Raw genomic sequence first — 18,020 nt, 5'->3', positions numbered from 1 at the left:
CCATTCCACAAAGTGACACCAATGAAACAGAGAGTGGCAGTTTTCAGCAGAATACTGAATACCCTTCAGAGTTGCCCACATATCCTCCCACAGGCTGCTAAACTGAAAGGGGCCAGAGCTTCCCTTTTCATCAGTGGGCAGGATCTTGGAGATTATTTCAAGGGGCACTCCCCTCATTGTTCTAAAGGTGCATAGCTGACGCTGCAAGAATTCTTATCACGCTGGAATTGCCTCAACAGTGGCCTATTTCTGTTGCAGCATACCCTTCGCAGTATGCAGATTTAACTGACAGAATAAATCCACATGGGATCATATCCAGAATCCTGGCAATGGGGACTGTAACCAAAGTTTTGGAGTAAACACTGTTGGCGCACAATGATTCCGTGAGTTACTAGAACGTCAGCAATTCGTTGCCACAGAAGCATCAGAATCAGGTTTTGCTATGACTGACGTAGGTTGTGAAATTTGGTATTTTGCGGCATTTTTGAAATGTATAAAAATGTAATATAAATTACAATAAGAAATACATTAAAAATTAAATAAATAGTGCAAAAAGTTAACCAAGATAGTGCGGTAATGTGTATTGTGGGCTCTGTTCAGGGATTTGACTGTGGAGGGGAAGAACTGTTCCTGGAACTTTGAGTGTGCATTTCCAGGCTCCCGTCCTGCCTCTCTGATGGTAGCATTGAGAAGAAGCTATGTCCGAGGTGGTGGAGGCCCTCAATAATAGATGCTGCGATGGAGAGGCATCACCTTTTGAAAATATCCTCACTGGTGGGCAAGCTAGTGCCCAGGATGGAACTAGCTGAGATTACCCCCCGCCGCAGTTTTTTTGACCCTGTTCAGTGTCCCCTCCACACCACACGGTGACACAACCAGTTAGAATACTCTCCATAGTACATTTGTGAAACTAACATTGTTTCTCACTGCAATACATTTTGCTGAAAAGAAGAAATTTCCCACATAGATATAGATCTATGAACACAACCCCGTAACTAACCATTTGACTTAAAAACACACTGATATAGCATATTTGTGTGTCTGCATCCCCATGTGGACCCGTGTACTCAGGGGTGACCATGGTCTATGCTTCTGGGACACAGGCAACCTACAGTGCCTCAAAGTACCAGAGAGGTGCCACCAACACTGTCTCAACAAAGCCTTCCAAATTCCACAGCATCACATCCTCAGCTATGTAGCTCTAATTACACTCCACAGGAGAGGTGACATCATTTCACCTGCCCGTCTCTATTCAGAGCTCCTTCACATAAGAGGTTGCCAGCTGGTTAAAGGAAACGATTCAAGCAGGTTCTCAAATCCTCCTTGGAAAAACTGCAACATCCCACCAACATGAGGGGATCCCCATCTCAGGACGGCGCCGTGGGGAGACAGGATGTCCAAGGTGGCGCCAAGGATCTCCTAACCTTTGTCGGAAGTGCACAGAAGCCCCGTACATGTCCCATCAGCTATTTCTTGTCCCGCCTGTGGCAGAGTTTGTAACTCCCACACTGGTCTCATCAGTCACCTCAGAACTCAATGAGCTGCAATTGCCTTACAGCAGGGAGCCTCAACCTTTTATATGCCATGGACCAATTCCATTAAACAAGGGGTCCTTGGACCCCCCCAGTTGGGAACCCCTGCCCTAGTGGCTGGCATAGTACAGAGATGGAAGATTTTGAGACCAGTGTCAAATTAAGAGACCTGAGGAACATATGCAAATCATGTTTGCCTTTCGTCTATCAGCTACGCTGAATCATCTAATTACCAGAGTCACACAGCACAGAATAGAACCGGGCTCATTAGCCCAATTTATCCACGTCAACCAAGATGCCCGTATAATCTCTTCGCATTTACTCCTATTCCCTCTAAAGTCTAATCTTTCTCATCCATGTACCAGTCTAAGTTCCTTTTTACATGTTGTTAATGTACCTGTGTCAACCACTCCTTCTAGCAGCTCATTCCATATGCATACCACCCTTTGGGCGCAACAATTACGCTTGCTCGTGAGTCTTCTCCTCTCACCTTTAAACCAGTTCTCCAGTTCTTGCTTCCCCAACACTGGCAAAAACATTCACATCCAGCATTTTCTCAGTACCAGTTTGCAATGCTGGTAGTAGTTTGCCTTTTAGATTTCTACAAGTACCTACTTTATCCTCCCTGGTTAATGGCATAAACCCCTGGAGCTCCCGTTACTGCTTCTGGAATATATTGTCTACAGCGTCTCATGAGAAGGTTCACATCTCAAGGCAAGCAAAGACTGGCAAGAGGTGAATCCATATGCCGACGGTGCCCATGTTCCAAGAATGGAAAAAAAATGTTCCAGGGTAACTCTGTAGAAGGATCTTGGTCATTAGTGGTAAAAGTCAAGCACCCAGGAGTTTAACATTGTTACTTTTAATTAACAGAGCTGTACAAGTCTGCAATATGACACGCAAACACACCCTCACTGGGACTACGCCTCAATCTGCGCACAAACATTCAGGCTGCCTCCCTATCCTGCTATGCTTCCAGCCCTGACACAATCCAGCCAAGACCTGCAGACAGAGACAGAGCGGTGTAAATCTGTATCACACCGTCCACACCCTCTGTCGCACCAGCTGCTCTCCCCCCCCCCCATTCTGCTCTCAAACGTTTCCAGTGAATCGTCACCTGACGTTGTACAGAGCAGCAGCCAAGAGCTTATACCAGTGAATGTACAGCCACGTCCGCCGGTCAGCATGTGGCAGGTTAATGAATGCGCTGTTCCCCACAGCACAGTAGCATAGTGGTTAATGTCATGCCACTACAGCGCTAGCAACCCCGGTTCAATTCCCGCTGCTGCCTATAAGGAGTTTGTACGTCCTCCACTCGACCGCTTGGGTTTCCTCCAAGAGCTCCCAGTTTCTTCTCACATTCCAAAGACGTACAGGTAAGGAGGTTAATTGGTCACATGGGTTTAATTGGGCGGTGCAGGCTCGTTGGGCCAGGAGGACCGGTTACTGTGCAGTATCTCTAAAAGAAACACTAATGAAGATGTTTCACTTGTGGAAGAGCCTTTTTCCCTTCCGAGGGTGGGGGAGTCAGCTCAGTCATTCGAGGAAGGAGAGCAAGCGGCAGCCCAGCATCTGGTGACCTTATAATCCCTGTCTTGGAGGCAAGATGCTCTGCCCTGACAATCTGTGCTAACTAACTGGAGGGAGCATCTTTAATCTCTCACTGCTGCAGTTGCTGCAAAAGGGCGTCAATCATTCCAGTGCCCAAGAAGACCCGGGTGAGCTGCCTCAATGACTATCTCCCAGTTTCCCTTGCACCTACTGTGATGAAGTGCTTTGAGAGCTTGGTCAAGGCTTGAATCAACTCCTGCCTAAGCAAGCACCTGGAACCACTACAATTAGCCTATTGCCACAGTAGCTCTACAACAGATGCAATCTTACTGGCTCTCTACTTGGCCCTGGATCACCTGGACAATAGTAATATCTACGGCAGGTTGCTGTCTATTGATTATCTCTCGGTGTTTAACACTATCATACCCTCAGTACTAATCAACGAGCTCTAAAACCTGGGCCTTTGTACCTCCATCTGCAACTGAATCCTTGACTTCCTCACTGGGAGATCACAGTCAGGACAGATTAAACAGCATAGCCTCCTCACTCCCCGTCAACACTGGCACACCCCAAAGATGCGTGCTTAGTGCACTGCTCTACTCTCCCTGCCCCCCACAACCGTGTGGCTAGGCACAGCTCAAACACCATCTGTAAACTTGTCGATGACACAACAGTTGTTGGCAGAATTTCAGCTGGAGACAGGGTGAGAAAGATCAGTTGGTTGAGTGGTGTCGCTTTTTCAGTCAAAGTCAGTAAGGCCATGGAATTGGTTGTGGCCTTCAGGAAAGGGAAGTCTCGGAACACGCACCAGTCCTCTTCAAAAGATCAGTAGTGGAAAAAGTGAACAGTTTCAAAGTCCTGGGTATCAACATCCCTGAAGATCTATCATGGGTCCAACACGATGATACAATTACAAAGAAGGCTTCGCAGTGGCTATATTTCATTAGGAGTTTGTGGAGACTTGGTATGTCACCAAAGACACTCGCAGGTTTCTACAGATGTACTGTGTAGAGTGCTCTAACTGGTTACATCACCGCCTGGTATGGAGGGGCCACTGCGACGGATTGAAAAAAGCTGCAGAAAGTTGCGACTCAGACAGCTCCATCATTGGCACTGGACTTCCCAGCATCGAGGACACCTTCAAAAGGTGATGCCTCAAAAAGGTGGCATCTGTCATTAAGAACACCCTTCACATAGGACATACCCTCTTCTCATTGGTACCATCTAGGAGGAGGACAGGAGCCTGAAGAAACATACTCAACATTTTAGGAACAGCTTCTTCCCCTCCACCATCAGATTTCCGAATGGACAATGAACCCTTGTACTATATATATATATATACACACACACATATAGTGCAAAAAGAGATTTAAAAAAAAGAAAAAATAGTGAGGTAGTGTACATGAGTTCATTGTCCATTCAGATATACATGTGCGTACGTGTATATATATATATATATAGATGTGTTTGTGTTTTTTTTGTGTGTGCGTATATTAAATAATAAATTATTTTTAAAATAATAATAGCCCAACAATTTGAAAAAAAATCTTTTGGTACCGTCTTTTATATTAATAATAGCTGTAGTCCAATCCATAATTTATCCCAAACTTAATCAAGGGACAATTTACAATGACCAATTAACCTACCAACTGGTACATCTTCTCTCTATGGGAGGAAACCAGAGCACCCTTAGAAAACCTACACATTCCACAGAGAGGAAGATGGAAGATTCTGCAGACTCCTTACAATTAACATCAGAATTGAACTCCAAACTATGACCTGTAATAGAACTGCGCTAACTGATATGCTACTGTGGCGCCCTGTAGTACAATAAAACTATGTATTACTTCCTAGCAGTTCATCCAGCGTATGCTGCTGTGTACTTTTGTTTGACTATAAATGAACAAAATCAGCCCAGACACCTACAGTAGATAATGGACTGCTGTTACATTCTCCAAATCTTCAATTCTGTTGTAACATTCAAGATGATTGTCAATACCTTCAACTTCTCTTGTTTTGCACCACTTAGCTAATTTTATATACTGTAATTCTTATTGTAATTTATCATTTTTTGCAATATAATACAACATATATCATGACATATGCCAGTAGTATTCAACCTGATTCTGATTGCGATTAGAATCCATGATTCACATTGAGCTTTGCACAACTGGTTTCTGACACCATAGCCGGCGAAGCAGGCCGGCTGGAAAACAGCATTAGGAGGGAGCAGGGTGTCAATGCCACCTCAATGTTTGGCCACCATGGTGGACAACAAAGGACCATGCCAGCGCCTTTTCTCAAGGCGCCAACGGCTAATATCAGGGATGATTGTTTTAAGGCAATTGGGGGCAAGTTTAGGAGAGATGTCAGAGGCAGGTTTTTTTTTAAAAACACAGAGAGTAGTAAGTACCTCAAGTATTCTGCTGGGGTAAGTAATAGAGGCTGACACATTAAGGACATTTAAGAAACTCTTAGACAGCCACATGGATAAAAGAAGAATGACGGTTATGGGTCTTTACAGGTGTGAAGAGTTAGATTAATGTGAAGTAGGCTGAAAGGTTGGCACAAGGGCTGAGTGAAATAAATGATCCCGGTAAAGGCTTTATTCATAGACATGAACTCTGCCCCCTGAACTAAAATGGAGGAGGGGGAAAACTCAGCCTAGATCACAGCTGTGGCTGGAGGAGAGCTGTCAAGCTGGACAGGATTGGGCAGCAGTGACACTCACCATCACCAACCCACCCCACCCCACCAGCAGTCACCAAAATCTGGAGTCCTCTATGAGAGGTTGAGCTCGGGAGGAAATGAACCTCGGGAGGAAAAGTACACTCCATTGTTTTCTGTGCTTGGAATATGGCTTTAAAGATAATTTTTTGAGAACAACAACAGGTTATCTTGTTAAGTCTCCTTTACATAGTGGAAAGTCCCAACGTGCTTCACCTGAGTTCAGGTGACGATCCAAGGACAAGCCAAAGTGGACGAGAAATAGGACCAGCAGTGCAGGGAGTGGAGCAAAGCCTTGTGGTATTGGTTCTGGGATTGGTGGGTTTATTGTATGAGGGGAGATTAAGTACAGCGGGCCCATGCTCTCTTGCATTTTGGAGAATTAAATGTGATCTCTATTGAAATGTACAAGATTGTTATGGGGTTTGACAGGGCTTTATTATCTAAAACCAGGGCTGGCCATCTCCTAATAAGAGGTTAGACAGACAACTAGATTTGAGAGGAAATGGCCTCAAGCTGACAGTGTGGAGTATCTGTGGAGTTTACAACTCACGCTAGCTGTGGGGGCTCCGTTGCTGAATACACCTGAGACTGATCGATTTTTAGATTGTCAGGAAATAAACGAACATGCAGTTAGTGCAGCAAAGTCACTCTGAGATAAAGAAAAACCAGCCACATTCTTAATGAATGGTGGAGTAGACATGACCTATTCCCACTTTTAGTTCTTATACTAAGGATAAACTCTGCCATGGACGGACCCACGCCCGGCTGTGAAAGGTGGAGGGTTGGGCATAAGGCTATCAACCCCATCCCGTCAAAACCCAGAGCGACAGGAATGCCAACAGAAGCTCTAAAGACGAGAGGAGGGATCCTTGAAGATGGGCTACACCTGGGGGCAACTTGAAAGACTGGTCCAACACAGAGGGCTCTGGCGAGCTTTGTTGGCAACCTATGCCCCAGTAGGGGTGATGGGCTTAAGAAGAAGAAAATGTTAAGGATAGATTCGAGATAACAGAGTGGATACAAGTTCAGAAGCCCTTGCCAGGTGTTCTCTTGACACTGGGTAGATAAGGAGGTGATGCAATCTTATGCAGCTGACTGATTAAAGCAGTTACGGTACAGGCAATTACATCCAAGAATGCAGGAAAGTGTTATGATTAACCAACTTGACAGTCTTGCAGAATAACACACACAAAATTCTGGAGGAACTCAGGAGGTCAGGCAGCGCCCATGGAGAGGAATAGTCGACATTTTGGACCGAGGCCCATATGCGATTTGCGATGTTGATCTGACTTTTCTGGGGACAGGGATGGGATTTGGGGAGTACAGCCTCAAATTGGAGGGGGTTGAGTGGTGACTTATGTTATGTTAAGCAATTACTTAGTACTTTGGAGAGGAGAGAGTTGTTGGAAATGGCCTACTGGCATAGTGCTGGTGTTGTTTGTGTGGACAATGACCAAATGAATAATCCTCCATTTCAACTGCTTGTATTTGTTTTTTTTTTACACAAGTTTACAAAAAACAGATGCATAGAAATAATCATAGAAACTAGACCCTTTTTAGTTCTCCAGCTGAAGTGGCTACTTCACACAAGTGATGGTAATAAGACAAACGAGCTTCCGCCTGCTCTACAGGGAGCCATTGTGCTGGATTCTCATGACAGATGTCACATTTCTCTGGGGATTGGCTGGAACATCTGCTGAAACACTGCCTGGAGTTTGTTGATTCCTGTAACAGCACCGAACCCTTATAGGGATACCCACCGGGAGCCTGTTACTGCTGAACTGAATGAATAGGCTTTACTTGAAGCAGTGAATCAGCATATTCTGGACCTCTTCTGTCTGAATAAAATACAAACATGAACCAACTCCCAAGCCAACTTATACCCTTCCTCGCTTAGAGAAGCTGCCTTTTTCTCCCCCAGCAAATTAGTTGCTTTCTCTGCATCAGTTGGGATGGGAAGAGCACCAGGTGAGATAATAGGTTGCTTTTAGAACTTTACTCTAATTAACAGGAAATCAGAGGCACCTCGGGGGCTTGGATCAGACAGGGTGGAGCCCTGAGCTGTAACAGGTAGGCAGATGGAAAAGTACGTCAGAAGGCAGCTTGTGCAGAGGATAAGTGCGTATAGACGCTATCCTCAGTTACAATTAATCCTCTACCTCAGCCAGAGTCAAAAAGATATACAGTCCGAAACGGGTCCCAAGTCCATGCTGAACGTCAAGCACCCATTATCACTAATCCAAACAACTTTGGGCTCCTCACATCCTCATCAACTCCCCCACCCCCCAGATTCTGCTACTTACCCCCAGAGAAAGGGGAGTGTACCGTGATTAATTAACCTGCCTACCTGGCCGTCTGTGGAAGACAATGGACGCCTGTATTCAAAGGGAGAAGATACAAACTGCTCACAGAGAGCACCCAAGCTCAGGAATGAACCTGCGTCTCTGGGGCTATGAGGCTGTAACTCTACCACGCTTGCAAAGATCAGAAACATTAGGAAGAATTCCTGTACACAAATTAAACTCAGCTGATGCTGCACTGCATTCAGGTAAATGCCAGCATCTTTTTTTCTTAGTTCTGTACATTCCTTATTCCCATTCTATATTTTTCAGCAAAGGTTCTTCTAACTAGTAAAAAAGAAAAGAGGTGCTTTAAGATTTGATATTCCAGTAAAGAGCAATACCTGGTGTAAGTGTACATGCATTTAAAAATATGGCTGATCAGCATTTAATGTGGAGCAGATACATGGATATCTAATCTTATTCACATCTCAACACTTGTACCACATCCTTGTCCGTTGCTTGCACTGCCACTGAATCTCATCTCTTCATCCTGGATTTTACTTGAGTAGATGAGGGGTATAGATAGGGTCAATTCCCCACTGAGGCTGGGTGGTACTCCAACCAAAGCTCAAGGCTTAAGAGTGAAAGGTGAGAAGTTTAAGGGGAACATGAGGGGAAACTTCTTCACTCAGAGGGTCATGAGAGTGCGGAATGAGACGTCAGCACAAGTGGTCCATGTGAGCTCGACTTCAACGTTTAAGAGCAGTCTGGATAGCTACATGGATAGTTGGTCCCTGGTGCAGGTCATTGGAAATAGGCAGTTTAAATAATTTTTGGCATGGACTAGATGGGCTGAAGGGTCTGTTTCTGTGCTGTACTTCGTTTTGACTCTATGAGATTACTCCAAGTTAGACAAAATAACACAGCTTGTTAAGTACTGAGACAAGGAACATTTCACTTGGTCTCCCAGGGACACAGTTCAGACTCTTTCTTTTTATATACACGCAGAGAAGTTTTTAATCTCTGGAGCTGGCACAGCAATCGATTACTCAGGGCAAAGGTGTTTCGCTTCATTAACCCAAACACCAAGGCCGTCAGATAGAAGAGTATACCTTACCCAAACCAGGGAAAGTAATCAAGGCTTGACTGAAGGGTTGAGTTTTTAAAAAGGTGGGAGAGATGAAGTAAGATTGGTTAATGGCTCTGTGCACAATGGTGGAGGGTCTTGGGATGAAACCTCAACTCAGTGGGGGGGAGGGGGTTAGCCCCAGCCCTGCAGTGGTCCAGTCACAGCTGGGGATTACAACAAAAGGAATTTGTAAAGCACGAGGAAGACCATGAAGGGATTTAGTAAATTTGAAGTAAAAAGAGGACATGGGAAGGCAGCACACTGGAGAATTAGGTGGGCAACTCATAGCTCAGGAAAGGAAGTAAGAGGCAGAGCCCTGTATAAATTGGAGACACCGGGGACTGCAGATGCTGGAACCTGGAGCAAAAGACAAGCTACTGGAGGATCAGCAGATCCAGCAGCATCTGTGGAGGGAAATGGACAGCCCATGTTTCAGGTTGTGACCTTTCATCTGGACTGAAAGAGGAGAGGGGAAGTGGGAGGTGAGGAGGAGGGGTGAACCAAGAACTATTCGGCAATCAGTGGATCCAGGGGAGGAGGAGTGATAGGCAAATGGATGAAGAACGAATAGGAATTACAGAAGACCCCAAGAGACAAGAAACAACAATGGAGATTGGGAGCTATCAACTCCCAGCCTCTTGCAATGACCACTCTTCCGTACTTAATCTGTCACTCCTTCTCACCTGGATCTGCCTATCACTTTTGAGCTCTTGCTGCCTCCCTTCCCCTCACCCCTTTATACTGGCTATCTCCCTCTGCTCCTTCAGTCCAGCTGAAAGGTCTCGACCTGAAACACCTTTTGTCCGTCTCCCTCTACTGATGGTTCCTAGCCCACTGAGTTCCTCTCATAAATTGTTTTCTGGCTCTATAGAAACCGGGCTCACTATGGGATTCTGGCTCGTGAGACCAGGTAGTTAAAAAAAAAACAAAATCATGGTTAGAGATGGAAATAGAAGTGAAAAGTCTTATGCCAGGCTTGGTCATTTTGAACTAAAGCTACAATTCATCTTAAGGGGCATTTCGAACGATATACCCAAGTAAAGTACACGTAAGAAAATTCAAAACACCATGACAGAAAGATGACTCCTTTATCCCTTAAGAGCATTTAGGATATAGTAGCTATTTTACAAATGACGTCTGAGTTTATCAAGCATAGATTCCAATGGCTCTCTACACTCTTTATTTCCAAATAGGGATTTTAAACTTGACATGATCACATTGTTTTCCAACCATTATAAAGAATTTTCTGAGTAACAGTCACAAATTGCTGGAGGAACTCAGCAGGTCAGGCAATGTCTATGGAAAGGAATAAATAGTTGACATATTGGGACCAAGGGTCGTGGGACAAAACGTCAACTCATTATTGCATTGCATGGATGTGGCCTGATCTGCTGAGCTCCACTAGCATTTTGTGTGTGCGTTACTCTGAATTTCCAGCATCTGCAGAATCTTTTGTGTTTAAGAAAGTCCTGGAATGGTTACCCATGATTTCAATACAATGAAGACAGCAGGCTATTCCTTTGAGTATTTGAACATTGCAGTCTCAATTCCAGACTTTAGTTCCAACAATCTGAACATTTCCCTCATAAATTTACATTGAGATTTTTTTTCAATAATCAAATACAAGTACACAAGCTCAAGTAGGAAATAACTTAAACTATATAATTAAAAGTCCATTATCCAGAAAACTGATTACATTGCAAGCTTATTTTTAGCACTATGCTATTGAAAATTGATTTAACCCTGAGCAGAGCACATTTTCAACCGTTTTCAGTAAATCACACCAATCTGGAAATTTGACCTGACACTTCTGATGAAATAATAGAGGTGCTTTGCACTACTTTGTTGTGGGGGTGCCCATTGTACAGCACTGTCAAGAGAACAACAGGAATTCTGCAGATGCTGGAAATTCAAGCAACACACATCAAAGTTGCTGGTGAACGCAGCAGGCCAGGCAGCATCTCTAGGAAGAGGTACAGTCGACGTTTCAGGCCGAGACCCATCGTCAAGACTAACTGAAGGAAGAGTTAGTCCTGACGATTGGGTCTCGGCCTGAAACGTCGACTGTACCTCTTCCTAGATATGCTGCCTGGCCTGCTGCGTTCACCAACAACTTTGATGTGTGTTACTGTCAAGAGAATATGGTATTAAAAATACAACAATGAACACCAAACCCTGCGATTAAGAGAGAAGATGACCCAATTCTTGACTCTTCCCTCCCATCAAAACAAAGCACCAATCCCACCAACCCAAAAGTTCCACCTGACCCACAGTTTGTATCTGGACCCTGCAATCTTCCCCCTGCCTGCTACCTCCGACACTCCCTCACACGTGGTGCTAGTATTCCTGAAGCCACCTCTCGCAATGTTGCTGGACAATCTGATAACATTTACACACTGGGCTCTAATGCCTCTCTTGCACCCCTAGACTACAATTCTCCTCTTCAACATTGGCCGGCTGTGATCGGACACTTATCATGAGTGAATCTTGGTGCAATGGAAACTTGTGTTAAAATTCATTTCCAAACAAGTGAGCTTTCAGTCTCTTTTGCACCAATGTCATCCCAACTCAGCTTTAAAATGCACTGATAATTCTAGGTATATTTATCCTTGAACTATCTCCTGTTCTTTCTGCATTTGTGAACCCTCAGGATAAAAGCAAAGGAAGGCGTCATGGTTGATATTGTTTTCAGCATGGTGGAGAATGCTCTCAGCTTCACCTTACTACTGAGACTCTTCTAGTCATCCATTGCCAGTCAGATGATGTATGGTATTGGTCTAACCTGGGAGGAGCTGACAATTCGTCTCTTGTCTCTGCACCAGTCTATGCACAGCACTTTATTTCCATGGCCTTTCAGAGTCCGCCTTGTCTTCATCACAAACTGTCCAAGTGCCTCTGTTCTCTCAGCCACCTGGTGAACTGGAACACACAGCAAGAATAACAATGATTGGTAACACTTTAAAACCCAGTCACAAAGTATGAAAATTTAAAGCAGTTTACACCATCTCATTTTAAGCAACTTGTTTACATCAAGAAAGAAGCAACCCTTTCTCAGAGATTCTCACATTTTTTCCCACACTTACATAGAATGTTAGACTCTGAATGAAGTCGATCACCAGTTTAATCATCCTTTCGCATAAACAAATTCTTAGGCAGAAAGGAAGATTGACGCTCCATCCTGTCTTGGGAAGACAGGTTATTAGGTACACCTGTACATTAATGCAAATATCTCATCAGCCAATCATGTGGCAGCAACTCAATGCATAAAACCATGCAGACATGGTCAAGAGGTTCAACTGTTGCTCAGCCTAAACATCAGAATGGGGAGGAAATGTGATCTAAGTGACTTTGAATGTGGAATGATTGTTGGTAGCAGACAGGGTGGTTTAAGTATCTCAGAAACTGCTGATCTTCTGAGACTTTTGTGCAGACAGATTCTAGAGTTTACAGAGAATCGTGCAAAAAACAAACAAAAAAATCCAGTGAGTGGCAGTTCTGTGGGTGAAAACACCTTGTAATGTGAGAAGTCAGAGGAGAATGGCCAGAAAGCTAACAGGATGATGACAGAACTTAAATAACCATGCATTACAACAGCGGTGTGCAAAAGAGCATCTCTGAATGCAGAACACATTGAACTTTGAAGTGGGTGAACTACAGCATCAGAAATCAATGAACATACACTCAGTGGTCACTTTATTAGTAAAGGAATGACCTAATAAAGTATCCACTGACTATACACAGTAGCATGCAAAAGTTTGGGCACCCCTGGTCAAAATTTCTGTTACTGTGAATAGTTAAGCGAGTAAAAGATGAACTGATTTCCAAAAGGCATAAAGTTAAAGATGACATATTTCTTTAATGTTTTAAGCAAGAAAACTTTTTTTATTTCCATCCTTTACAGTTTCAAAATAACAAAAAAGGAAAAGGGCCTGAAGCAAAAGTTTGGGCACCCTGCATGGCAGTACTTAATAATACTTCCCTTTGGCAAGTATCACAGCTTGTAAACGCTTTTTGTAGCCAGCTAAGAGTCCTTCAATTCTTGTTTGGGGGATTTTCACCCATTCTTCCTGCAAAAGGCTTCTAGTTCTGTGAGATTCTTGGGCTGTCTTGCATGCACTGCTCTTTTCAGGTCTATCCACAGATTCTCGATGATATTTAGGTCAGGGGACTGTGAGGGCCATGGCAAAACCTTCAGCTTGCATTTCTTGAGGTAGTCCATTGTGGATTTTGAGGTGTGTTTAGGTTCATTATCCCATTGTAGAAGCCATCCTCTTTTCATCTTCAGCTTTTTCACAGACGATGTGATGTTTGCTTCCAGAATTTGCTGGTATTTAATTGAATTCATTCTTCCCTCTACCAGTAAATGTTCCCCGTGCCACTGGCTGCAACACAAGCCCAAAGCATGATCGATCCACCCCCATTCTTAACAGTTGGAGAGGGGTTCTTTTCATGAAATTCTGCACCCTTTTTTCTCCAAACACACCTTTGCTCATTGCAGCCAAAAAGTTCTATTCAAAAGGTTCAAAGGAACATCTAAACAAGCCCGATGCATTTTGGAAACAAGTCCTGTGGACTGATGAAATTAAAATAGAACTGTTCTATAACGTTGTCCTCACTAACTCCTGCAGGCTCTAACTGTATCTGCAGCCTCAGCACAGGTTGAGACCTATGTGGCCTGCAGTTGTGAACCAGTGAGCCTTCGTTTGAGCCAGAGGTGAAAATTTTTGCAACATCCCCTTTACCACCCATGTTGCACAAGGGAGGTTCATCTGTAGAGCTCATTTCAATTGCTTTCGCCAGATACAGCATGGGGAGTGAGCTTGAAGGAAGTCATGTGCAAACTGCTTTTGACTGGGTGCCTTTTATCAAGCCGGTCCAGAGGATTTGACTTTCTTAATGTTCGTTTCATTATTTTTCATAATGTGGATCATGATTCCAATCACATGGGTTGCATGCAAAACTGAAAGCTACCCCATAAAGTGCGTGAAGGACCGGACCACTGGATACAATTCTTCTGCTCCTGAACGACTCTGGAGGAGGCCTGCAGGGCACTTCGAGCTGGTCTGCAAACTTGCTGCAGAACCTCACTGCAATCTGCAGGCAAGTGTGAGCTGCACTTTCAGTCAGGAGCCAGAGGAGGAAGAGGAGGTGGGAGCTGGGTGGTGAAAAGCAAGAGGAAGAACGAAGGCAAGTTGAGCTGCAGTTTTCGGCCAGGTTGGTTTAAATCAGTGTGTCCCAATAACTGCAGTCCCAACTCCCAATTTACCATCAGTCCTACATTTCAATGATCATCTATTTGATGGCTTGGCACCAAACTGGAACGCCTAATAGATAAGATAAAAATTCATGGAAGAGGTCCAACCCAAGTCTCTCACAGTGTAAGTTACCTCCGCTCAAACTGTTGGAATTCTAACCTCACAATGTTGAATTCTAGTCAGAGGTTTCTTACAGTCATAACCACATGATGTCTACTTTCCGTAATAAAGACTGGAACCCAATTTCCTTCAGAGTAAAACCTCCACTCATTCAAACGGGACAAAAGTGAAAACATTTTACATTGCCCTGCTGCTTGTTTTTGAAATCATTAGTTCCAACTTTAAAGTTTAGGCTTCTCATCTTCCCTACGATAGCAAGACAATGTCTTTCGACGTCACGACAAAGAAAAAGCCTCAGAGGTAAGTTTGACCATTGTCCAGGTCAAATAAAGTACAACTTCATTCCCAATGCTCTACTTACTGCTTGACAGTAATTCATTTTGTCATTGTCCATGCAAAAATACCACAAACAAGAGGAAAAATGCAAAAGAATAAGCTGCTACTGGCTTCATTGTCACTGATATTTTAATCTATGGTTTATTATCCATTCAAGTAGAATCAATAGGCAGCCACTGAGAACAGCCAGTTCCAAAAGGATAAAGGCTTGCTTTAATTTATCAGATAAGGCAAGAGCGTTAGGAGTTTAACAATCTCATCAAATTTTCCTTGACACCCTAAACAGAAAAACATTATGTAAATAAGCTTTTGCCTGTTTTTATCATCTTGCCACCTTTGCCAGGATTATAAGTAAATGTGCTGTGCGTCTAACATGCCAAGGGCTAATGTTAACGTATTGAAGCTGACGCCTTTTAAAAATTGTGATCTGGAACAAATTTACTTGAACTGACTAGGAGGAGGAATTGATCATTACTAATCTGATGGGAGAATGAAAAGGAGTTCATGGTGGTCTTTGTAGAGTTTTTTTTTCTTCTTGATACTGCCTAGCAGATTCTGGAATGGGGAAATGAGGCCCATTTTGTTTTTGGCAACTTCTGGTTGCAAAATACCATGAGCAGGCCCATATTCCTGGGGACTATTAAATGAACCCCGACTGGCAATATTGATCAAATATTTAGCTTTCTAAATATCCCAATACTTCCCTTACAGACACACCATATGAAAGTAGGGAGGAAGGGATCAGCAACAAGAAAATTCATATGCTAAGGGAAGGTTGGACTGGGAAGACTAGAACAGGCCTTTTTGCTGATTCAAACATACTTGTGCTTTGAGAATAACAGGAAAATTGACCCCCCCCCCCCCGCTTTGGTATTTTCTTCAAGTTATGAATGCCAGTGAGAGGACTTGCTTTCAGAATTGGTATCAAGCTTTCTTGAACCACTGCAGACTGTATAGCTGGGCATTATGTGTGTTGGTATGACTGAATGGCTTGCTGAATCTTATCGGGGACTAGTCATGGGTCATTCCATCACGGTGGCTCAAGTTACATACAGCCCAAGCAGGCACGAACAACATCTATTACTGAGACAGATGGGTTATCACAACAACCCTTTAGTTTCATGGTCATTACCAACCACCAGCCTTTTGCTCCAGATTATCTGATGAACTGAATTTAAATTCCCCAGCTGTTGAGATCTTTATAACACATTCCCTTGGATTACTAACCTAGCAATTTAATCACTATGAGATTGTTCACTTTAATCAATCCAGAAATAATTACAGTGAAAGGCAAGAGTGGTGTGTGTGTGTGTGTGTGTGTATGTGTATGTATTATATACACACACACCAGCTTTAGCAAGTAGAAATCTCAGTGCTTAAGTACAAAACCTAACAAATGCTGCTTGCAACCCCATGGTCCTGTTACACACAGTTTTTGATTTCGTTTTTCATTATATTCACGTGCAACTTCCAGCTCTGTTTAGGAAGCACACTTGCTTAAGATCCATTCACCCCTGTGGTTACCAGTGAACCCTAAAATGGTTCTGCCAACATCCTACAAGCTGCGGATACTAAAACCAAAAAAAAAGCAGTGTTAATAGAAACCTGATGTTAATCTATCAATAGTGTAGGCGCTTCAGATGCTATTTCCAAGAAAATCTTTCAGATGAGTGGCATAGGTATGATTAGGGGCTGATAACAGTAGAAATCGGCTCCTGGGCACTCAAGTACCCCATGGAAGTAACTAAATGCTGAACAGTTATTTGATTCACTAATACCCTACATACTGTAATCACTGGAATATTGCTTGATGAGCCACTGGTTAAAAGTGTGTGTGTGTGTGTGTGTGTGTGTGTGTGTACACACACATTCAGGATATACATAAATTATACATACAAATTTTAAATACACATGATAAAATAGATACTTATATTTATTCACCTAAAATCATTTGTGATATTTTATCCAAATTATAGCCTAGCAGGTACGTAATAGATAAGTGATAAACAGCAAAATATATAATTACACACGTTTATATAGACAGACGCATATAGTTTTCTCTGTGCTGTCGTGTTAAACATTGCACAGGGGAGGATACAAGCGCATGTCTCCGGAGAAGCTCCAGTGAGTGGCCCCGGCCATTAAGGAGAGAAGTCGGAGCACACATCCTGGCCACAGGGTCGCTCCGAGCCGCGAAGGGTCCGGGCCCCGGTTTTCACCCCCTCCTCTACTTACGTTCTACATCATGAAGCTTTGCCCTCTCTTCCTCCAGTTTACCCTTGAGTGCCTCTGCCTCGTTCCTCAGCGATGACACCGTTTCGTTTTCCTGCAGCCCCTCGGTTGCCATCTTTATGACACCAAAATCACAGACAGGAGTGGGGTGGGGGTGGAAGCAAAGGGAAACAAAAGAGGATTTATTTGTTTTGCTTGTGAGCCGGGAGGTGCCAGAGCCAGCGGCTGCTGCCCATACAGTACGGTTAGATGGAGGCTGACTGACGTCAGTGGGAGGATACTGAACACAGCAGCCTCCACAATCACAGATTTCTCCCTCTCCTCCGTACACGACGAGGGGCCGTTATCAGGCCCGGCAAAGCAGAAAAAAGAAACCATCCCGCCAGCTGGACAGAGAATGCCAGCGATTGGGAATAGCAGCCTCATCTGTCAGCAGCGAGCTGAGCTCCTCTTTCTACCAACGTGTTGGTTCTGTCTGATTCTATTCCACAGGGAGAGAGCACTTGCGACAGGAATGTCAGGGCGCTGAAATTCAAACCGATTTAACGCAATATTCGGGCAAACAAACTGACTGAAACAAAGTTGCGATTTACAGATGAATCTCCCGCCAACTTCCTATTAACTTGCACGTTGAGTCGGTGGTAAGGAAGGCAAACGCAATGCTAGCATTCGTTCGGAGAGGTCGAGGATATAGGAGCAAGGATGTAATGCTGAGGCCATATAAGGCAATGGTCACATTGTACTTGGAGTATTGTGAGCAGTTTTGGGCCCCTTATCCAAGAAGGGATGTGCTGCCATTGGATAGATTCCAAAGGAGACTAGACAATGATCCCGGGTTAATATATGAGGACCA

The 18,020-nt window shown here is 43.8% G+C and overlaps 1 protein-coding gene across 1 annotated transcript in view; it reads right to left on the bottom strand.

The window, feature by feature from the left end:
- The window catches only part of gnb5b (guanine nucleotide binding protein (G protein), beta 5b), a 79,108-nt gene that overhangs the window by 52,613 nt on the left and 8,475 nt on the right, over positions 1-18,020 (bottom strand). The window contains exons 3-4 of the mRNA XM_063065975.1: positions 17,171-17,282; positions 12,007-12,143 (exon numbers count right to left, since the gene is read on the bottom strand). Coding sequence (XP_062922045.1) covers positions 12,007-12,143; positions 17,171-17,282 — 249 coding nt within the window. The remainder of the gene's footprint in view (positions 1-12,006; positions 12,144-17,170; positions 17,283-18,020) is intronic.

Source organism: Mobula hypostoma, chromosome 13 (genome assembly GCF_963921235.1).
Source record: "Mobula hypostoma chromosome 13, sMobHyp1.1, whole genome shotgun sequence".
In the NCBI taxonomy this organism is placed as follows: domain Eukaryota; kingdom Metazoa; phylum Chordata; class Chondrichthyes; order Myliobatiformes; family Myliobatidae; genus Mobula; species Mobula hypostoma.
Note: the sequence above shows the minus strand (reverse complement) of the source record. Positions and strands in the feature narration are given on the sequence as shown.